The 24,161-nt window shown below is 50.1% G+C and overlaps 2 protein-coding genes across 3 annotated transcripts; both read left to right on the top strand.

Moving 5' to 3' along the window:
* Positions 1-5,860: 5,860 nt before the first annotated feature.
* Positions 5,861-23,476, top strand: LOC146019875 (E3 ubiquitin/ISG15 ligase TRIM25-like). Of its 2 annotated transcripts, none has more exons than XM_083152502.1 (2): positions 5,861-5,958; positions 20,778-23,476. In XM_083152502.1, exon 2 carries the CDS (start codon positions 20,779-20,781, stop codon positions 22,339-22,341), a length of 1,563 nt encoding a protein of 520 aa, XP_083008628.1. In that variant the 5' UTR covers positions 5,861-5,958; position 20,778; the 3' UTR covers positions 22,342-23,476. The 2 variants fall into 2 exon arrangements, with proteins under 2 accessions (XP_083008628.1, XP_083008629.1); XM_083152503.1 differs by lacking the exon at positions 5,861-5,958 and adding an exon at positions 16,966-17,113.
* On the top strand, positions 10,861-12,648 carry LOC146021080 (E3 ubiquitin-protein ligase TRIM39-like). The gene has a single exon (XM_083154882.1). The coding sequence runs from the start codon at positions 10,861-10,863 to the stop codon at positions 12,646-12,648; it is 1,788 nt and encodes a 595-aa protein (XP_083011008.1).
* Positions 23,477-24,161: the final 685 nt, after the last annotated feature.

Here is a 24,161-nt window from a genome sequence, read left to right as displayed (position 1 = left end):
GCCGTCCCCGTCACATTCTCACCAGCATGCTGTCCCTGTCACATTCTCACCAGGATGCCGCCCCTGTCACATTCTCACCAGAGTGCCGCCCCTGTCACATTCTCACCAGCATGCTGTCCCTGTCACATTCTCACCAGGATGCCGTCCCCGTCACATTCTCACCAGGGTGCCGTCCCCGTCACATTCTCACCAGGGTGCCGTCCCCGTCACATTCTCACCAGGGTGCCGTCCCCGTCACATTCTCACCAGGGTGCCGCCCCCGTCACATTCTCACCAGGGTGCCGTCCCCGTCACATTCTCACCAGGGTGCCGTCCCCGTCACATTCTCACCAGGGTGCCGCCCCTGTCACATTCTCACCAGAGTGCCGTCCCTGTCACATTCTCACCAGGATGCCGCCCCTTTCACATTCTCACCAGAGTGCTGTCCCCGTCACATTCTCACCAGGGTGCCGCCCCTGTCACATTCTCACCAGCATGCTGTCCCTGTCACATTCTCACCAGGATGCCGTCCCCGTCACATTCTCACCAGGGTGCTGCCCCTGTCACATTCTCACCAGGATGCCGTCCCCGTCACATTCTCACCAGGGTGCCGCCCCCGTCACATTCTCACCAGGATGCCGTCCCCGTCACATTCTCACCAGGATGCCATCCACGTCACATTCTCACCAGGGTGCCGCCCCTGTCACATTCTCACCAGAGTGCCGCCCCTGTCACATTCTCACCAGGGTGCCGCCCCTGTCACATTCTCACCAGAGTGCCGCCCCTGTCACATTCTCACCAGCATGCCGTCCCCGTCACATTCTCACCAGGATGCCGTCCCCGTCACATTCTCACTAGGGTGCCGTCCCCGTCACATTCTCACCAGGGTGCCGCCCCCGTCACATTCTCACCAGCATGCAGTCCCCGTCACATTCTCACCAGGGTGCCGTCCCCGTCACATTCTCACCAGGGTGCCGCCCCCGTCACATTCTCACCAGGATGCCGTCCCCGTCACATTATCACCAGGGTGCCGCCCCCGTCACATTCTCAACAGCATGCTGTCCCCGTCACATTCTTACCAGCATGCTGTCCCTGTCACATTCTCACCAGGATGCCGTCCCCGTCACATTCTCACCAGCATGCTGTCCCCGTCACATTCTTACCAGCATGCTGTCCCTGTCACATTCTCACCAGGATGCCGTCCCCGTCACATTCTCACCAGCATGCTGTCCCTGTCACATTCTCACCAGGGTGCCGTCCCCGTCACATTCTCACCAGGGTGCCGCCCCATCACATTTTCACCAGAAGAAACCATTACACAACCACAAGTACCTGGAAGATGCCACAAGGGCCAATGTACCCACTGAATTCCGGTAAGCCAAGTCGGTGTTAAGGTTAGACATTAGAGGTGAAGAGTAGATGGTATTGCGTGGGACAGCACCAGAGTGCCGCCCCTGTCACATTCTCACCAGGGTGCCGCCCCCGTCACATTCTCACCAGAGTGCCGCCCCTGTCACATTCTCACCAGGGTGCCGCCCCCGTCACATTCTCACCAGGATGCTGTCCCTGTCACATTCTCACCAGGGTGCCGCCCCCGTCACATTCTCACCAGGGTGCCGCCCCCGTCACATTCTCACCAGGATGCCGTCCCCGTCACATTCTCACCAGGGTGCCGCCCCCGTCACATTCTTACCAGCATGCTGTCCCTGTCACATTCTCACCAGGATGCCGTCCCCGTCACATTCTCACCAGCATGCTGTCCCCGTCACATTCTCACCAGGATGCCGTCCCCATCACATTCTCACCAGGGTGCCGCCCCTGTCACATTCTCACCAGAGTGCCGCCCCTGTCACATTCTCACCAGCATGCTGTCCCTGTCACATTCTCACCAGGATGCCGTCCCCGTCACATTCTCACCAGGGTGCCGTCCCCGTCACATTCTCACCAGGGTGCCGCCCCCGTCACATTCTCACCAGCATGCTGTCCCCGTCACATTCTTACCAGGGTGCTGTCCCCGTCACATTCTCACCAGGGTGCCGTCCCCGTCACATTCTCACCAGGGTGCCGCCCCTGTCACATTCTCACCAGGGTGCCGTCCCCGTCACATTCTCATCAGGGTGCCGCCCCTGTCACATTCTCACCAGGGTGCCGTCCCCGTCACATTCTCACCAGGGTGCCGTCCCCGTCACATTCTCACCAGGGTGCCGCCCCTGTCACATTCTCACCAGAGTGCCGTCCCTGTCACATTCTCACCAGGATGCCGCCCCTGTCACATTCTCACCAGGATGCCGCCCCTTTCACATTCTCACCAGAGTGCTGTCCCTGTCACATTCTCACCAGGGTGCCGCCCCTGTCACATTCTCACCAGCATGCTGTCCCTGTCACATTCTCACCAGGATGCCGTCCCCGTCACATTCTCACCAGGGTGCTGCCCCTGTCACATTCTCACCAGGATGCCGTCCCCGTCACATTCTCACCAGGGTGCCGCCCCCGTCACATTCTCACCAGGGTGCTGTCCCTGTCACATTCTCACCAGGGTGCCGCCCCTGTCACATTCTCACCAGGATGCCGTCCCCGTCACATTCTCACCAGGGTGCTGTCCCTGTCACATTCTCACCAGGGTGCCGCCCCCGTCACATTCTCACCAGGGTGCTGTCCCCGTCACATTCTCACCAGGGTGCCGCCCCTGTCACATTCTCACCAGGATGCCGTCCCCGTCACATTCTCACCAGGGTGCCGCCCCCGTCACATTCTCACCAGGATGCTGTCCCTGTCACATTCTCACCAGGGTGCCGCCCCTGTCACATTCTCACCAGCATGCTGTCCCTGTCACATTCTCACCAGGATGCTGTCCCCGTCACATTCTCACCAGGGTGCCACCCCCGTCACATTCTCACCAGGGTGCTGTCCCTGTCACATTCTCACCAGGATGCCGTCCCCATCACATTCTCACCAGGGTGCCGTCCCCGTCACATTCTCACTAGGATGCCATCCCCGTCACATTCTCACCAGGGTGCCGCCCCTGTCACATTCTCACCAGGGTGCCGCCCCTGTCACATTCTCACCAGCATGCTGTCCCTGTCACATTCTCACCAGGGTGCCGCCCCCGTCACATTCTCACCAGGGTGCCGTCCCTGTCACATTCTCACCAGGATGCCGTCCCCATCACATTCTCACCAGGATGCCGTCCCCATCACATTCTCACCAGGATGCCGCCCCCGTCACATTCTCACCAGGATGCTGTCCCTGTCACATTCTCACCAGGGTGCCGCCCCTGTCACATTCTCACCAGCATGCTGTCCCTGTCACATTCTCACCAGGATGCTGTCCCCGTCACATTCTCACCAGGGTGCCACCCCCGTCACATTCTCACCAGGGTGCTGTCCCTGTCACATTCTCACCAGGATGCCGTCCCCATCACATTCTCACCAGGGTGCCGTCCCCGTCACATTCTCACTAGGATGCCATCCCCGTCACATTCTCACCAGGGTGCCGCCCCTGTCACATTCTCACCAGGGTGCCGCCCCTGTCACATTCTCACCAGCATGCTGTCTCTGTCACATTCTCACCAGGGTGCCGCCCCCGTCACATTCTCACCAGGGTGCCGTCCCTGTCACATTCTCACCAGGATGCCGTCCCCGTCACATTCTCACCAGGATGCCGCCCCCGTCACATTCTCACCAGGATGCTGTCCCTGTCACATTCTCACCAGGGTGCCGCCCCTGTCACATTCTCACCAGCATGCTGTCCCTGTCACATTCTCACCAGGATGCTGTCCCCGTCACATTCTCACCAGGGTGCCACCCCCGTCACATTCTCACCAGGGTGCTGTCCCTGTCACATTCTCACCAGGATGCCGTCCCCATCACATTCTCACCAGGGTGCCGTCCCCGTCACATTCTCACTAGGATGCCATCCCCGTCACATTCTCACCAGGGTGCCGCCCCTGTCACATTCTCACCAGGGTGCCGCCCCTGTCACATTCTCACCAGCATGCTGTCCCTGTCACATTCTCACCAGGGTGCCGCCCCCGTCACATTCTCACCAGGGTGCCGTCCCTGTCACATTCTCACCAGGATGCCGTCCCCGTCACATTCTCACCAGGATGCCGTCCCCATCACATTCTCACCAGGATGCCGCCCCCGTCACATTCTCACCAGGATGCCGCCCCCGTCACATTCTCAATAGAGTGCCACCCCTGTCACATTCTCACCAGGATGCCGTCCCCATCACATTCTCACCAGGATGCCGTCCCCGTCACATTCTCACCAGGATGCCGTCCCCGTCACATTCTCACCAGGATGCCGTCCCCGTCACATTCTCACCAGGATGCCGTCCCCGTCACATTCTCACCAGGATGCCGTCCCCGTCACATTCTCACCAGGATGCCGTCCCCGTCACATTCTCACCAGGGTGCCGCCCCCGTCACATTCTCACCAGGATGCCGCCCCCGTCACATTCTCACCAGGATGCCGTCCCCGTCACATTCTCACCAGGGTGCAGCCCCCGTCACATTCTCACCAGGGTGCCGCCCCCATCACATTCTCACCAGGATGCCGTCCCCGTCACATTCTCACCAGGATGCCGCCCCCGTCACATTCTCACCAGGGTGCCGTCCCCGTCACATTCTCACAGGATGCCGCCCCCGTCACATTCTCGCCAGAGTGCCGCCACCGTCACATTTTCGCCAGAGTGCCGCCACCGTCACATTCTCGCCAGAGTGCCGCCCCCTTCACATTCTCGCCAGAGTGCCGCCCCCTTCACATTCTCGCCAGAGTGCCGCCACCGTCACATTCTCACCTGCCAGCGCTTCTCAGACTATAAGTGATGCACATTTACAGACAGGCGGAGATCACAGGTTCTGTCAGACATGGAAACGTCACAGCACACAGTAGTTTATCATGGAAGGGATGGCCACAGCCCGGCAGCCGTCCCTTCCATAGGCGGGATCTGGCTGCAGCCGTGCGGCCAGGCCGTGGCTGTCCCGTGTGAATGGACACAATAGTGTCCATTCACAACTAATGTGTGCGGTACGGCAGGAGCCGGAGTGTGTGAAACAATCTAGGTTTTAAGGATATCCATGCTTGGCCTCAGGTGACTTAATTAGTACCTCTGTCAATCTGATTTAATTATCCATGCTGATCCATGTACATCTGTAAAACCTGGACCGCATTTGGGAACCTCTGGTTGGGGCATAATCAGGGAGATGGGGGGCGGGGGTTTCTACATGGGGCCCTCAATACCAAATCCCTCCTGGAACAATGTGCAGAAGTCTGCAGCCATATGCTGAATGTTGTGTGTGATGGTTTTATAAATGTGTCTGATCTGTAAGATGTCGCTCCGTCCATGGAAACCTGACTACAGGGGTGAGGGGGATGCAGTTAAAATCCCGGCCGCCGAAATCCCGACACTTTCTCCCTCCGTGGGTGTCCACGACACCCCTGGAGGGAGAATAAATTAGCGTGCCGAGCGTAGCGAGCCCGCAAGGGGGGGGCGATCCACGTCCCCCCCTTGTCGGGATTTCGGCGTCTGGATTTTGAACGCCGGGATCCCGACCGCCGGGATTTCATACTGAATCCGGGTGAGGACATGAATCAATCCCTCCCAACATGACCCTCTCCAGGAGGGACACATTGCTCTGTTCCTGCACTTTCCTCTTAATTTATGGATTACCATCACCTGTGCTGAAACACCTTTCTTATCAATTACCCTGTTTAAAACAGGTGCTGGCAGTCATAAATTAAGAGGGAAGTCCAGAAACAGAGCATTGTGTCCCTCCTGGAGAGGTCATGTTGGGAGGTGTGTGAATCTCATCCAGCCGCAAAATGGTTAAATAAAAACCGTCCCCTCCCTCAGGAGGCAATTATAAAGCTAAGAGGAGGGAAGTGCTGGGAAGGACTACATATCCCAGGATGTCTGTGTGAGCTGGTGGTGCCGTGAGTGCGGACAGAGCTACCAGCGGCCTCTCACCAACACAAGGTAATTGGAAAACACGTTACTGACTGAAGGTCTATGTACTAAGATTTGGAGAGAGATAAAGTACCAGCCAATCCACTAATACCTGCCATGTCACAGGCTTTGTAGGAATAATGACATTTAGGAGCTGGTTGGCCGGTACATTATATTTGCCCTCTGTATCTCTCCTTAGTACATAGACCCCTTAGTGTGCAGATTGCCATATCCCACGTGTTCCCACAATGCACCAGAGCTATTGGGTGAAAGCAATCTCTACAATTAGAAGCCATACAGAGCATGTGATGAGTCCGAGGAGAGATGAGGGGCCGCCCCATGGTTTAGCCCCAGCTGTTATATTATTTATTATCAGTTTTTTTATATAGCACGCACATTTTCGCAGTGCTTTACAGAGAATATTTGAACATTCCCATCAGTCCCTGCCCCAGTGGAGCTTACAATCTATATTACCTACCACATGTGTACACACACACACACACACACACACAGGCATTATAGGGCTAATATTTGTTAGGGGCCAAATAACCTAACTGCAGGGCTATTTTTCAGCAGGAACTGAGGCCATTATTCTAGTTCACACATATTTTTTAGATGGACAAAACCATGTGCACTGCAGGTGAGGAAGGTGTTACTTGTGCAGAGATAATTAGATTTGGGTGGGGTTTTACACCTGCCTCACCTGCAGTGCACATGGTTTTGTCCATCTAAGAAATATTTTGTCAGAGAGTGAACTAAAATAAGGGCCACAGTTCCTGCTGGAGCCTGCTGAATAATAGCCCTGCCTAACTGTATATTTTTGTATTGTGGGAGGAAACCCACAAAAGCACGGGAGAACATACAAACTCCACACAGTTAGGGCCATGGTTAGAATTGAACCCATGACCTCAGTGCGTTGAGGCAGTAATGTAACCATTACACCGTCCATACTGCTCCTATAGCTAACAAGTTAAAAGCGCCCCCCCCCCCCATCAAAATGCTGCTTTTGCAATGTACATTCACTTTGAGCTGTGACAGTTTTTATCCCACAAACTCTCCTCCCCACTCCCAGTCCCTATCTGCTCCTACCTCCAATCTCTGTCTTCACAGCTCCCTCTCTACATATCCAGCAAGTTTGAAACAGATCAATGTCCCTGCAAAAATTGCTTTCCCTTTCTGTTAGGACATCTTTTAGCACATAAAAGGGTAATTTGGTCAGTCGAGTGGCCTCTAGTGGTCAGTGCTGGTACTTCTCATAGAACTGAGGATCAGTTAGATAAAGATGTATATATAATTTGGCTTGTGGATAGTTCTGTATTCTAGATCTGTTTACCCCTTGCACTGATCTCATGTCAGGGTGACCATCAAAAGGGGCCATCAGTACCTACCTTGATAGCAGGAAGCAATCAATGAGCATCGGGACAAGGGGCTGCGGTTGACCAATCGGGAAGGAGCTAAGATTTGGGCCTCCTGAATTAGTGAAATAAAACCGCGCTGTATCGGATCTCTGCCATCGATGGTGGGGACGAGTCAGATCTCTGCATCAATGGCTTCTACCCATATCTCGCAAGGCGCTATCATAATAGCAATGCGCTTGCAAGATTTTGCAGTCGCATTGTTGGGAATTATTTGCAAAACTACAACTAGTCCTGGATTAGGCCCATTATCAGTAACCTTAAACGTCATGCGGCGTATCTGATAAACCGTCCAGGTGTATTAGTAAGGGTATGGGTCATCGGGTAGACAATATGAAGGTAGTCTTGACCAGGGCTTAGGTCGACACAAGCATTAGGCCAACAATGGGAAGGGCTCACTATTATATTCATACCGAAACAAAAATGAAATAGATTTGCAGGGGGTGCAGTCTGTGTGCTGGGGGACAGGCTGCAGCTGCCTCTCTCCCCCTGCTCACCACACGGTACTGAGCAGAGTGTGCTGAGCAGGGGAGAGAGGCTGTGCTGCTCCGGCAGCGGGGGGGGGGGGGGCGCAGGACCAGGGCAACCCCCCCCCCCCTCTCAATGACATGTTTGGAATAATAATATAGGAAATGGGTCTCTAGACTGCGCACCCTGACTGTAATGAGAGGGGCTTCCTTGCTGGGATTCATAGTTGCATGCAAAATGGGGTGCAGGTGCACTATGCAATCATTTCTGCTAATCTATATATTCCTCCCTTATATTCAAAAATATAGAGTGTTTGGGACCTGCTCGGCCTCAGAGGTGACCTCAGCGCTGGTGGCCTTTTTTCTTTGATCTAAACATCTGTGCTAGGTCATGGATATACTCACAAAATGGACCGTTGTGGTGCCTTGGGGACCGCGTTTGGGAACCTCTGATCTAAGCTCTTGCTTTTGACCCCAACTTTGTATGCTGGGTTCAACTATTATATTCCTCCCCCAATGGGTAGGATTTCTGTAAACGGTCACATTGTATCCCCGGGTATGGATCATTATGTCACCACAATTTTGGTCGACAGTCTAAAGGTTGACATGGAGTTTTTCACATTTTATTTGTCCTGAATGTCGACACAGTCGACATGGACACTGAAACGTAGCACCGCGTCCGCTTGGCACACTATTTTAATTCTCCCACCAAACCCTAGTGGCTGGTAGGGCATGAAATACCACCTGTCGGCCCAAATTTTTTTTTTAAAACCCCATGTCGACTTTCTGCATGTCAACCTAGACTCATGTCGCTCTAATGACTGTCAACCATTATACTGGTGACCCAATGACAGTATCTCGTATCCCCTTATTCTCTAGGTCACGTGCTGGTGACAGGCTTCTCTTTTTTAAATCCTTGCTTAATATTGTAAATAAGTTTGGGACTTTTTAAGGTCTACTAACCAATTGGGACAAACCCAGTACTGTTCCCCTATAAGGTGTTACCCTGGTGTATTGCCGGCCTTGTCCCCATTGCAATGGGCTCTTCATTTTAGATTACTGTGAACGGTAAAACCGATGTGCAGCAAAATATTGACCAGGTCACGATGGGCCTCAAGCGACGGGTCCATATATGGCAGAAACTTCTCTTACTGTTACAGGCCAGAGACTTGGCTATAGAGGACTGTACAAGCCAACTATTTATACAGATGGGGCCGCCCTCTCTCTGTCCGCCAGCTGGACATATCGCTATTTCTGGTGGGGACGCCCGATCGTCTTACACGCTTGCATGTCCCATTGCCGAGACTGGGGCACGCACACCCCCATTTTTGGAGGACCTGGTGCATGGCGGTAGTTGTGTCATGTCCCCGTCCAAAGAGAGCGGCTTCATCTGTATCTATGACAAAACTCTCCTAAATGTGTATATCCCTAAGAAAATTTTTCATTTTTTCACTACTATACACAGTATTATCTCATTTATTTGGGGCGGTAGGACATCTTGGGTGGCATTGAGGACATTGATGGTGGCTTGGATCTTCCTAATTTCCAAGTTTATTTATATGTTCAGTTGGAAGATTTGTCTACTTGAGTTTAGGTAGGGGGAACTTACAGTCAGGACTGTTTGCCGAGTATGTGGGATCTCTTTTCTCTTCCCTGCAATTTCTCCTCTTGGATCATCTGCCGGCGGTCTCCCGCATTTGCTACGTCAGTCGTTGCTTGCTCTGGTGTCAGGTTCCTGGCAAGATGCTCACGGCGAACCCCATTTATGGTTTAACACTCTGTATAAAGAGTTACTACACCTGTCACACGATAATCTCTGGCTTAGGGTGGGATCTGTAAATGCGTCATGTGGTACAGACACAACTTGGTATGTTGGCTCCTTCCAATTCCAACTCTCCAGTTAAGGAGCTGATTATAAATGTGGTTACACAAGGTCAAATCTCCACCTTGTATGCGTCTGTCCTCACCTCTTGGATCCCTTGTGAACAAGATATAGGTGCGTTAGATGAAAATCATTCAGAGTTCAGATCTTGGGATTGATTACATGTACCACCCTGTATCAGAGGGATTTTTTTTTGTTCTGCACCAAACCTATCATACTACAGTGTCTCTACAGAGTGTGGGGCGGAGACCTGATCAGTGGCGGGTTTTACCCATGGGATGCAGGGCTGCAGGCCCCCCCAGGTAAAATCCGCCATTGTGTGAAGCTAGATGCAGTTTGTAAGACTGCTGCAGGGGCAGCCCACAATAATGGGTTCTGCTCATTCCCTAGACCAGTGGTTCCCAAACGTTTTTGAATCACGGCACCCCAAAGCAGCAGAATTTTTTTTTTTTGCGGCACCCATAGGCTAAAGGTTTCTCATTGAGAAAGTCAGAAACAAATATTATGTTAAATAAATTGTGTTTCTATCTCATCCTTAGTATCCGTTATGTGGTAATGGACACAATTTACTTCTGTTTGTCCATAATTTGACTATTATATTGCACATAAATAACTTGAATTGGTCCTGGACCATCAACCCAGGGCACCCCTGCAAGTCCCCCAAGGCACCCCAGGGTGCCACGGCACACAGTTTGGGAACCACTGCCCTAGACCCTAGGCTGTGGACTGCCGAAGCAGCCCATTAAGGCTGGTGGGCCAGCACATGCGCAATACCGAAGAAGATACTGCGCATGCGCTGGTCCAGCGAGGGGGGAGGTTGGGCCCGACCATACACACCGGCAGCAGCGAGGGGGTGGTGCATTGCAGCAGCCCTCCTCCTCAACAGAGGTAAGAGCCGCCACTGGACCTGATAACATCTGCCCTAGATGTGGTGTCCCTGGTGCCAATTTGTTATGGTTATGCACGGTGGTACATGCCTTCTGGGCAGCAGTAATTGCTGATCCTGTACTCACGGAGCCGACACTACCGGTCAGGTCTCCTAAATTGTGTATCTTTGGTCTAGATGTAGAGGAATCTAACCACCCTGTGATATACTATCCTGGTTGAAGTTATCAAGTTTCCAAGAAACTATCTTCACCTAGTTTATACCACTGGCGGGCTTTGGTAAATGAGGCAGCTGCTCATGAAAGGTTTCCGTCTCGATCACAAGATCCTCCCCTGCCACCACATCCTATTGTTCCTCTCCCATGTATGGCCAAAAGCCATATACACAATGGAATCTCGCACATCTAGACTAGAGGAGCAGACTTTATTGTATGAGCTGTGGAACATGCTGAAGCTTTGTTTTCTGTTTGTTTGCAGAATGGACTCTTCTGACCTCATGCATGAGTTGAAGTGCTCCATTTGCCTGAGCCTATATACGGAACCCGTGTCATTGAGTTGTGGTCACGACTTCTGTGAAACCTGTATCACCGAGGCTCTGGATGCCCAGGAAGAGGCTGGTGTCTACTCCTGTCCCGACTGCAGAGCGGAGTACATGGAACGCCCTGCACTCCAAAAGAGCAGGAAGCTGAGTAACATTGTGAAGCATTTCAGGCCTACTCACCTGGAGCAGATGGAAGCGAAGGTCTTCTGTGCATACTGCGATTACCATGTACCAGCTGCTAAAATGTGCATGCAGTGCGAGGTCTCCCTCTGCAATAAACACTTACGGAAACACAAGAAGTCAGTGGACCATGTACTGGTTGACCCCATGACTTCTTTGGAAGACCTGACTTGCCCTGCCCATCAGAAAACGATGGCCTACTACTGTTCAGAGGATGCAGTGAACATCTGTATCTCCTGCTTTGCTTTTGGCAAGCACAGGGGACACCTGGTAGAGACCATCGGGGAGGCCTTGGAGAAGAAAAAGCAAAAACTAAGAGAGCTTCTGGATAATCTGTCTTCAGGGAAAGACGAAACTGAGTGGAGGGTCCTGAGGCTGCAGGAGCATATGGAGGGAGTTCAAGAAGAAGCAGCTAGCATCCAAAGCAGAGTCACCGGCCAATTCAAGGACATCCGGGAAGAGCTGGAAGCCGTAGAGGGGCGAGTAGTAGCAGAGATCTCCAGACAAGTTTACCAGATTACTTTCAAAATCTCAGACCTCCTCCAAGAGCTGGAGATGAGAAAAGTAGCTCAATCCCGGAAAATCGTCCACATCGTGGACTTGTATAACCAAAGTGATCCATTATCTATCTTGCAAGGACTAGAGCTGCATAGTACTGGTGTTTGTGACCTTAACCATGGGTTTGACGATGAGGAAAGATATGAGAAGTTGTTTAGCACAATTGGGGATCTGAATGAAGGTCTGATCACAGAAACTGTGAACACGGGACTGTCTGATATTGTGACCATCATAAAGAGAAACCTCTTCACGCTGCAGTTCTTGCCAATAACAATGGATTTGAACACGGCTCACAATAGCCTGGAGTTATCGTCCGACTTGAAAACTGTATCCGACTCCTTTATAAACCATGGTCGTCCAGACTCCACCGTGAGATTCTCTTTTTACAATCAGATATTGAGTGTTAATAGTTTCACACTAGGGCAGCATTACTGGGAAGTAGAGACCAGCTCTACAGGGCTGTGGGACATCGGTTTGTCCTATCCCAGTATAGAGAGAAGCGGAAAGCGTTCCGGGATCGGGGATGACACCAGGTCTTGGTGTTTGCGCAGATATACCAACCGCTATATGTGGGCTCACAACTCTGATGCTCATTCTTTACTCTTCGATCAGTGCTCTCAGGTAATTGGGATTTATTTGGATTACGAGGCCGGACGTCTGAGCTTCTATGAGCTGTGTGACCAGGACAGGCGTGTATACAGACACCTGCACACCTTTACTGCTACGTTCACTGAGCCCCTGCACGCTGCCTTCTATGTAAGCGATGGGGCCTGGATAAGGGTCATGCGCTAGATGCCTTTATGTACTCAAGTAATGCATACGTCATGTCCTTCTTATGTCACTGGATTGTATATGGGTGGCACTGTTTCTTTATGAATAAAAAAATACATGCATATAATCTTAGTGTATTTTGTAATGTATAATCCTTTTCTCTGTTCGCTAATAGTGGTGAGCTTTTTCCTGATGGAGAGATTCCAGCCTACTTTAATAGATTTCACTCATTACATGTATGCTGGCTAGGAGATTGCATATAACATTTGTCTCAAACTAAGCGGCAAATTCAGTGGCGGAGCAGTGGTCTGACCATCTGCATGGAAGCTGCTGGAGCCCTCCAAAAATGGCCGCCTGCTTCATGGAGACTAATGCTAGAGGTCCTACTGGTGCTCTAGTGTCTGTCAGGAGAATGCATAGCGATAATCCTCACCCAGTGCTAGATTTTGGGGACGCTTGTGCATGCCTGCAAGCATGAAACCCCTGGGGGAACCAGAATTTTTTTTTATTTTTGGCAGGGTATCACAATTTCTAGTTGCGTAACTGAGTAAATTTACTAAGGCTTCTGAAAATGAAGAAGTGATGTTGACCATAGCAACTATAAAAAAAAAAAAAATGTTCATCAATCTCGTTATAGTGAGGTGTGTAATTTTTTTTTTTTTTGTCCGCCGCTAAACAGAGGTCACTAAAGGCCCCCCAGGAGGGCTCATATACATACGATTTGGCACTTGATGTGCCATTTTTACATGTGATTTATTGCATGTAATTCCCAGGAGAATTAAAAAAAAAAAAAAAAAAAAACCTTGAAAAGACTGGTCGGCTGCTGATTGGCTAAACTCGCCATCTTGTGGGGGAATTTTATTCTTGTACAGTATTGGGAAAGGAGATCATTAATCAGGCGGCTCTCCTACTATCCCAGCCATGGGAAGCAGTTATACTACGGGCAGGAGTCGCTAGTTCTGCATTCGCTACATGGAAGTAACGTGGGGCACAGCAGATCGGACAGCTGGTGATTGGGCATTTTGCGCAGGCGAGGGTTGTGTGTCCGGCCGCCATAGGACATGTGACCCTGTTTGAGAACCTGTTACTGAACCCTCTACATCTGGCACACTTTCTAAATGGGTAATGGACTCCTGACCATCAACCCTTCTCTACCTAAATAGGTCACTGTTTGGAGGCATGACCTTCAGATTAATTAAGCAGATGATGATTGGACAAAGATCTTTAAAAATACATTTGCTAGTTATGTCCATTTTTCTTAATCAAGACCCAATTTCCGAGTCCTCTCCCGATGGTGCAGGTGTCTACTCACCTTAGCTAGGATGATTCCGGGGGTGGCAGATACCTGTTGGCGGTGTAATATAGAGATGGGCTCCCCGCTTCATATCTGATGGAACTACTGACTACTCCGCCCTTCTTGGGACTCGGTCCTTGACTGGTCAAAAGGTTGACAGGGTTATAAAGGGGACACAGGCATTAGGTCGACATTGGGAAGGTTGACTGTGAAGAGGTCCACATGGGGTGGCATCTGTGGTAGGAATTTGCTAAGTCCTCACAATGGTTTCTGTTGAGCTTGGATTTCTGGTTTATTTTCTCTAGTGATTGAGAGGCCCATTTATCAAGGACGGAATGTTATCGCCCAGGATCACATTGTAAAATGCGATCCTATCGGAGGTATGTATCATACCTCAGGGCGCAGGGACAGGGCATCCCTGCAATGTCCGGAGCCGGGGGGTGGGGGGAGGGTGTCTGTGCATGTGCGGTTAGCACTGACCCCCTGCCGGGCAGTGCAATCCCATAGCCACAGGCTACAATGGGCTTCCACCATCTCAGAGTGGCAATAGCCCAGGGATGCAAAGCCGGGCTGCCCGATGTTGATACATCGGGCAGCTTTGGCTGGTGGCGGTGAAGGGGGGGATTGCAACAGAGATCGGAGATTCCTGCTGTGGTCCCCCTTGATACATTTGGGGTCTACTTAATATTTGTGGCTAATCCCCCGAAATAAAACAGCATAAACCGTTTATTTAACATATAGCAGGGATATAGAGGGGTTACTTCTGAACACACTCCTCCAGCACACAGCATAACGGTTCCATCAGGTCACCTCCTCCAGCACACAGCATAACGGTTCCATCAGGTCACCTCCTCCAGCACACAGCATAACGGTTCCATCAGGTCACCTCCTCCAGCACACAGCATAACGGTTCCATCAGGTCACCTCCTCCAGCACACAGCATAACGGTTACATCAGGTCACCTCCTCCAGCACACAGCATAACGGTTCCATCAGGTCACCTCCTCCAGCACACAGCATAACGGTTACATCAGGTCACCTCCTCCAGCACACAGCATAACGGTTCCATCAGGTCACCTCCTCCAGCACACAGCATAACGGTTACATCAGGTCACCTCCTCCAGCACACAGCATAACGGTTACATCAGGTCACCTCCTCCAGCACACAGCATAACGGTTCCATCAGGTCACCTCCTCCAGCACACAGCATAACGGTTACATCAGGTCACCTCCTCCAGCACACAGCATAACAGTTACATTAGGTCACTTATCAAGCAATCTCCTCCAGCACATTAATCACATCAGTTACAGGACATCAGGGCACCTCCTCCAGCATAATTGAGACATCAGGTCACTTATCACGCCATCTCCTCCAGCACACAGCATAACGGTTACATTAGGTCACTTATCACGCCATCTCCTCCAGCACATTATTTGTATTGGTTACAGTACATCAAGGCACCTCCTCCAGCACACAGCATAACTGTTCCATCAGGTCACCTCCTCCAGTACACAGCATAACGGTTACATTCAGGGGCGGTGCAAGGCACCGGAGCGCCCCAGGCGAGTCGGGGTGGGGGCTCCCCGGTGCCGGGGGGGGGGGGGGTTTACCTGTCCTGCGGCTGTGTATATAAAGCTTGCGGCGGGGGGTCCCTGCAGTCAAAAAAATAACGAGCGCTATCCGCCTGGCTACGTGGAAGTGCTTCTGTTGTGAAAACACTGGCCGCACGCTGATTGGCTGAATCTCAGCCAATCAGCGTGCGGCCAGTGTTTCCACAACAGAAGCACTTCCGCGTAGCCCGGCGGATAGCGCTTGTTATTTCTTGACTGCAGGGACCCCCCGCTGCGGCCGCAAGCTTTATATACACAGCCGCAGGACAGGTACCCCCGCGGCACGGGGGGAGGGGGGGGGCGAAATGCCGCCCTCCAGTTGCCGGCGCCCTAGGCAAATGCCTAGATTTGCCTAGTGGTGGCGCCGGCCCTGATTACATTAGGTCACTTATCAAGCCATTTCCTCCAGCACATTAATCACATCAGTTACAGGACATCAGGGCACCTCCTCCAGCACACAGCATAATGGTTACATTAGGTCACTTATCACGCCATCTCCTCCAGCACATTATTTGTATTGGTTACAGTACATCAAGGCACCTCCTCCAGCACACAGCATAACTGTTCCATCAGGTCACCTCCTCCAGCACACAGCATAACTGTTACATTACATCATGTATCACGCCATCTCCTCTAGCACATTATTTGTATTGGTTACAGTACATCAAGGCACCTCCTCCAGCACATCACTTAATTGCAGCGACATAAATATGGCGAACAGTACATACTAGGGCATCCTGGGACCAGTAGTGCTACACATCACAGGTTACTGTCTCTCATATAACAAGGACTCTAGTCAATGGGGGGCTACTCATCATGCCGCGCGGCTTTGAACACTCACTCAGATACGTCCTCTCCTGAGACTCCTGCCACTCTTCTAGGGCACCCCTACAGGTGGGCATCACCCTCTCCCTGCACTCTGAGTACTGCTGCTGCCACACTGCAGTCTCTCTCTCTGTCATGTGCCTTGCTGGGACTGGCAGCTAGGGATGGCCATCGACCATCGATGGTTCATGGCCGATGTCGAATACTTTTGCCATCGATGGGGGAGAACCAGATGGTTTCCCTCCATCGATGGGACATGCAGCATAGCCCCGCCCCGTGTTTTGATTGGCCCACAGGCCAATCAATCAAACACAATGGATGACTATCGATATGTAAAAATATTGATGGTCAGCCATTGCATAGTTTACCACTATCGATGGCCAGTTGCAGAATTGCCATCGATGGCCATCCCTACTAGCAGCACTCCCCACCAGGGCTGGATTAACAATGAGGTGGATAGAGCTGCAGCTCCAGGCCCCCCATTAATAATGGGCCCACATGAGACTGACAGCTTTGACAGGAAAAAAAAAACCTTTTCCTTGCCAGAGATTGCCAGCGCCTGTCCTCTCTCCCATGCCTCAGGCTCCAGCACTTCAAATCTCACCTGAGATCAGTTGAAGAGCCATGCAGGCAATGTGGTGGCCACCCCTCCCATCAGCTCTCTGCTTCTCCGGGGTCCTGAGCCTGCCACTCAGTTACAAGCTCCACCCCCAGACAACACGAGGAGCTGCTGCTGCTGCTGGTGGCCTGGGACTGTGTAAGTACTTTTATAATGGCTACTTGTAGGTGATGAATAGCACTTGACAAGTGTGTGTATGGTTTGTACTGTACTGTGTGAATGTCTGTAGAGTGTACTGTGTGTGTGTGTATATATTTGTGTGTGGTTGTGTATGTATATGTGTCAGCAGAGGATTTGTGTGTGCGTGTTTTTATGGTTTCAAGTGTGTACTGCTATATGTGGTGTGTGTGTGTCTGTTTTTAGTGTGTACTGTATATGTGGTGGTGTGTGTGTCTGTTTTAGTGTGTACTGTATATGTGGTGGTGGTGGTGTGTGTGTGTGTGTGTGTCTGTCTGTTTTTAGTGTGTACTGTATATGTGTGTGTGTGTGTGTCTGTCTGTTTTTAGTGTGTACTGTATATGTGTGTGTGTGTGTGTCTGTGTTTTTAGTGTGTACTGTATATGTGGTGTGTGTGTCTGTTTTAGTGTGTACTGTATATGTGGTGGTGGTGGTGTGTGTGTGTGTGTGTGTGTGTCTGTCTGTTTTTAGTGTGTACTGTATATGTGTGTGTGTGTGTGTGTCTGTGTTTTTAGTGTGTACTGTATATGTGGTGTGTGTGTGTGTGTGTCTGTGTTTTTAGTGTGTACTGTATATGTGGTGTGTGTGTGTGTGTGTGTCTGTGTTTTTAGTGTGTACTGTATATGTGGTGTGTGTGTGTCTGTTTTTAGTGTGTACTGTATATGTGGTGTGTGTGTCTGTTTTTAGTGTGTACTGTATATGTAGTGGTGTGTGTGTCTGTTTTTAGTGTGTACTGTATATGTGGTGGTGTGTGTGTCTGTTTTTAGTGTGTACTGTATATGTGGTGGTGTGTGTGTGTGTGTGTGTGTGTCTGTCTGTTTTTAGTGTGTACTGTATATGTGTGTGTGTGTGTGTGTGTGTGTCTGTTTTTAGTGTGTACTGTATATGTGGTGTGTATGTGTCTGTTTTTAGTGTGTACTGTATATGTAGTGGTAGGCAGGGGGTTAAAATGAGCCAGCACAGAGCAAAACTGTGATGCGTCTGTGGTATTTGGTTCCACCTTAGCCAGCTCACCTTGCCCAACCATAGGACCATGTGTACAGGCAGCGCTGTCTGCTCTCTGTGAGCTGGGTCCCCCATATTAATAGATGGGGTGGTCTTCCACTGATGGCGCTGGGCTGCGGCAGGTACGGTGCCACAAGGAGAGGAATCTGCAGCTCACTGAGAGGAGACAGGACCAATGGTGTTCGCTTAAAGGAAATGTGTGTGTGGGGGGGGGGGGGTTTGGGGGTATTTGGTGTGCATTATTATGCATATAAGGGACACTGCTACTGCTGGCATTTATTATGTGTATAAGTGGCACTGCTACAGTGGGCATTGGGTATAAGGGGCACTTCTGTGTAGCATATTGTGAATATGGGGCAGTACTGTGTAAGCACTCTGTGGTGTAATATGAAATAGGGGCATTACATGCGGTGTAATGTATGTATTAACAATTTATCTGTTGACAATCAGATTGTGCTAGTTTGGTGTCACTTGAATTATTGGGTGATTACGCCACTTTGTGATAACACACCCCTTTTTTGCGCCACGTGTCTTTGGCGTGCAGTGTTCCTTTAGACAGTATGGGGGATAGGCCCTTTGTGAATTTCAGCTCCAGGCCCATGTGGACCTTAATCTGGCACTGCTCCCACATGTGCTGTGAGGGGCTCATACTGAGGCTGCATTCTCCTCATGTTACTCTGCAGAAATGGGCTCTATTCCCAGCAACCCACAGGTGCTGCTGCTCTCTCCATAATAGGGATGCAACTTGTGGCTGTTATTTCCAAAGCTGGGGACCATGGAAACGACAGATGGCCTTCCCATGGTCCCAGCAGACATTCATGCACCTTCTCCTTACTAACACTCCAGACTTATGCTGATTTCTAGGGATGGCCATCCACGATTTGAAATCATCGATGGTTTATGGCCGTTGTCAAATACTTTTGCCATCGATGGGGAGAACCAGATGGTTCTCCCCCAATCGATAACACAGCAAAATCACTCAAACATAATAGAGTACAATCAATATATAAAACTATCGATGGTCACCCATTGAATAGTTTTACACTATCTATGGCCAGTTGCACTTTTGCCATCGATGGCAAAGGCACCGATGGCCATCCCTACTGCTTTCTCACTTATACCCTGTTCTCACGGTCGCAAAAACCCGGGTATTTGCCAGGGCGAGCTGTAATTTCGTGTGTCGCGTCTGTGTGAAAGTGTCTTTGTGAAATTCCCGGGTGTTATGCCCTGGGAGTTATACACGTTTTTTTGCAGGGGTTTTTCCTGGGTAATACCCGGGTGTGTGGCAGTGTGAACAGGCTAGACCCGGGTTTTTCTTACAAAATGCAAAAAAGCAAGTTCATTGCATTGCTCAAAGCTGCTCTTTAACAGCCAATCAAAGATACTTTTTAAACATCCAATCAAAGCTGCTCTTAGATGCCACACACTTGATGGCAGGAATACTAGGGGAAGCAGTGTGAACGGCGCAGACACAGGAATTTCCCGGGTCTAAGGTGCTGTATGAATGGGGTCTGTAGAGCTGAGATGCTCTGTGCCCCGCCCAAAAACCCCGGGTTTTTGCAGGGGCGGCAATGAGAACGCAGCATTGCATCTGTTTCCACTCTGCAGGAGGCTAGCACGTGATCACTGCCTGATCTCCAGACTTCTCCCAATCAGTGCACAGGAAATAGCCCTAGCTGTGCATGATAAAGCTAAATAGTTATTAACTCTTGCAGTACCAGGGTATTACATAGGTAACCCTGATTTTACCGGAGGGTAAAGAAATCATTTTTGAGGTGGTTACTGTAGCATTCCATGCTTAGAACAGTAAGTGGGGTATTTTTGTATAGCGGGTCTTTGTTGCGTATCTATGGGGGAAATGTAATAGGATGAGAGATTTGGGAAGAAATTTTAAGTTCTTTTTAAAGCGGCAATCATTTTACACTGCAAATTCAAGCTGGTTTTGCCATGTCAATGATTGCCGCTTTAAAGAAACGGTACTTGTTTAATATCTGGGCGCCCGATTTTTTTTTCATCGCATGCAATATAGTGGCATACAATTCATGCAATGCAATTTTTCATTGTAAAGACCCCCACTATCCAACTACGCATGGAGTTGATTTTATATAGTGTGGCGAGCCACCGAGCCCGAAGCGTGGCGAGGGGATGCAGAATACATGTAAAGTAATCCGCGTCCGCTCGCCACACTATATAAAATCAACTCCATGCGTAGTTGGATAGTAGGGGTATGAAATCACCCATGTTTGACTATACAATTAAAAATCGCATTGCATGCCTTTAGTGGCATGCAATGAAAAAATCGGGCACCCAGATAATACACAAGTACCAAAGAAACTGCAGATTCTTACCAAATCTCTCACTTTCTGAATCCCCCCCCCATTACTCTGAAAGTTCCCTTCATTCATTTTAACCAGCCTCTGTTTTCAGTTCCTAATGTGTTTTCTAGAGTACATTCTATGCAGACAGAAATACTGCAGTAAAGGGTTAAGTCAGTGACAAATACTCCTCCCCCCTTCCTGCCCTTCTCCTCCTCCTCCCCCCCCCCCCCATACCACACACTGCTCCCCCTCCCTCCCCCTAACTCGTCACACTACTTTCACTTTCTCTCTTCTGTTTACAGAATGGCGTCTGTATGTCTGAGAGAGGAGCTGAGCTGCTCCATCTGCCTGAGCCTTTATACCGACCCCGTGTCCCTGACATGTGGCCACATCTTCTGCCAGGACTGCATTGTGCGGGTGCTGGATACACAGGAGGGGGCCGGGGGCTATTCCTGTCCGGAGTGCAGAGCAGAGTATCAGGAGCGTCCGGCGCTGGAGAAGAACAGGAAGCTGAATAACATAACAAAGCATTTTCTCCTCACTCCGCTGGGCTCGGACGTGTCTGGGGTCTCCTGCATGTATTGTCTACAGGCTCCTGTACCGGCAGTGAAGCTGTGTCTGCAGTGTGAGACGTCCCTGTGTGAGGACCACCTGAGGGCACACAACAAGTCCCTGGATCATGTTCTGATTGCGCCAACGTCCTCTCCGGAGAACAGAAAGTGTCAGACGCACAGGAAACTTCTTGCGTACCAATGCTGTGAGGATGGCGCCTGTATCTGCCTCTCCTGCTTTGTAACAGGACCACACACAGGACACCAGGTGCTGTCACTGGATGAGGCCGTCAGGGTGAAAAAGAGGAAATTGAGAGAACACCTGGAGGAACTGACCTCCAGGACTGGAGATGTGGAGGAAAGAGTCCAGTGTCTACTGGACCACAAGAGAAAGGAGCAGGAGAAAGTGTCTGCTGACACCCAGAGAGTTACTGACCTGTTTTTGGACCTCAGGAAGCAGCTGCAAGACCTGGAGACCCGAGTCCTGAGTGAGATCTCCAGCCAGGAAGAGGAGATCTTGTTAAAAGTCTCTGACCTGATCCAGGAGCTGGAAACCCAGAAGGACAAGTTGTCTACGATGATGGGTCGCATTGAGGCGTTGTGTAACGTGGCTGACCCACTTACTTTCTTACACGATGGAGAATCCGATGGAGATGACTTTGAGAATTCTGGAGAGGTTGATCTTAAACTGGATGAAGAGGAGGAATATGACGAAGATTGGGTTGCTGTAACGTTACACACATCATTATCTGAGTTATCTGCTTCTGCAAAAAGAGCATTGTATGTGCCGGAGGCCACTGATCTAATACTGGATATAAACACAGCTGCGAATAAGGTTATAGTCTCCGGAGACCTGAAATCTGCCTCCTGGTCCCCAACACTGCAGGGCTGTGAGGAAAAGCCGGAGAGGTTCATGTCTTATTGTAATGTCATAAGTAAAACCACTTTTTCCAAAGGACGACATTACTGGGAAGTGGAGGCCAGTAGCTCTGCATACTGGAAGGTAGGGGTGGCCTATACCAGTATAGACCGCAAAGGAGAGGGTTCCATGTTGGGAAATAATTCCAAGTCCTGGTGCTTGAAAAGAGCTGATAATCGTCTCTTAGCGATACATAATTCTGTGCCAGACAAGTTATATCCGGAGTCTCCTGTGTGCAGATTAGGGATATACCTGGACTATGAGGCCGGGCAACTGTCCTTCTACCAGCTGTGTGACCCCATTATATACCTGTACACCTTCTCCGCCACCTTCACTGAGCCCCTGCATGCTGCCTTCATGGTATCGAAGGATGGCTGGGTCCGGATAAAATGCTAAAAAGAGTAATGAACCATAATTTGTTGCTGTATATGCCTTCCTGCTTCACCTACTGACTCCTACCCCTCGTTGGTCTGCTGTTTTCTCTGCTTTTTAGTCATGACAATAAATCCTGTAGCAATAGCGGTGTCATATACAGGGGCAATGGAAATAATAACTGTCTCCTGACATCTGCCCAGGGGGAAATAACAGGTAATGGATTTAGTACTGGTTGCAGGAGGGCATAACATGTCAGAAAAGTCCTTATTTTCCTCTACGTGAAATGTAAATGTTGTGTGTAAGTGTAGGCTTACCATAATATTCCTTTAACCTGGAGCACAGGAATTGCAGAGGTTCTGTGGCTGACTTCAAGCCGAAATTTCACCTGTTTTTTTAATCAGCTCCAGAACCTGTGTAATTCTTGAGCGTTCTGGGTTATAGGGATAGTAGGGTAAGCCTATGTATTTGGGTAACGCGTGTGGTGGGAACGGTCTGCTATAACTGATAATACTGTATTTGGAGCTCAGGAGGAGATATAGATGGAAGTGACGGGCCTGTGTTACCCCTGCTGATGTTCTGTCTCTAGTTAATAGTTCCAAAAAAATCTGTCAACATGTAATATGACTGTGGTTGCTATGGTAGTAGGATAACACGATTGCTCACTAATAACAGCGGGAAGAAACAAACCAAGGAGTAAATACAACTAAATGCTTCTAGATTATCGCAGTGATTTCATATTTTCATGGGACGTTTGCTTCATATAGAATGGAGCGGTATAAGTTCTGTTCCTCCCAATAATTGTGGGACCTTCTATTTTATTTTGTTATATAGAGGAGGATTTTGTTTTTTAATAGTCCATATACTCATTAGGTTTAGTTGTTTTAGCCTCCTAAAGGGCTTTTCTACTCAGTCTCTGGGGTAAACCAATCAGATTCTGTCTGCAATATCTCTATTGCATTCTAGAAAATGATAGACCGAATGGTTGCTCTGGGCAACGTCTCTTATCATCTGGTAGAAGCGTCAGTGAATGTACCCCTTTGAGTCGCAGTAATTCCAGTTAGTGGTTGCTGTAATTTGGTGATGGCTGCTACATCCGTAGTATGAGGTTCTGTTGCTGGATCTTTCTTATTGCTAATAAAATAAATACTTAACCCTTTGTTGTAAGTTCACTTCAATTCCAGAATCCGTAATCAAATGCTGACCAGTATTATGCTGGGAACCTCACTGAGGCATGAGGCACTGGGGTGTTAATTCTGACTTGTATGCAATGTTGTATTTTCCCCACAAGTGGGCGATGTTTGCGCGGATACCCTTGGAAATGATGTGCATGTTTTGAATGCACACAAAGGTCCTTAATCAGATGCATTCGGTCCGGCGGTGGCACGCACCCTACATGGCGAGCGGGGGGTGGAGAATGGCGGGGGTGCGGGGCAGCCCCATTACCATATGGGAATGCCCAGTGTTTCATAGGGGTTGTCATGGTAATGAGGCAGTGACGCAGGGGTGGGGGGTGGGCACATCACCGGATGTCAGCTGCCCACCCACTTCCGTCCAAGCGTGCGCGCATATGTACAGTAAGTGACTTTTATATGCGCGCAGCTTCCACATCTTTCGATGGTTGTCGACCATAGAAAGATTTGGGTGTTCCCCGCAGCATGTGAATGGATGTTTGTTAACCATTCATTCGCAGCCAGTGCGGGCGGGTGGCCTGGCATTCGCCGGGCAGGGTTTGGGGGACTTGCAAGGCTGCAAATTAACCAGAATAACCCCCAAAGTTGCGTACTTAGGGGGTGATTCAGGTTGGTTTGCTAATGGACAAAACCATGTGCAATGCAGGTGGG

Source organism: Crinia signifera, chromosome 7 (genome assembly GCF_055691185.1).
Source record: "Crinia signifera chromosome 7, ASM5569118v1, whole genome shotgun sequence".
NCBI classification, from domain to species: domain Eukaryota; kingdom Metazoa; phylum Chordata; class Amphibia; order Anura; family Myobatrachidae; genus Crinia; species Crinia signifera.
The sequence above is the reverse complement of the archived record's forward strand: the minus strand, read 5'-3'. Positions and strand labels throughout refer to the sequence as shown.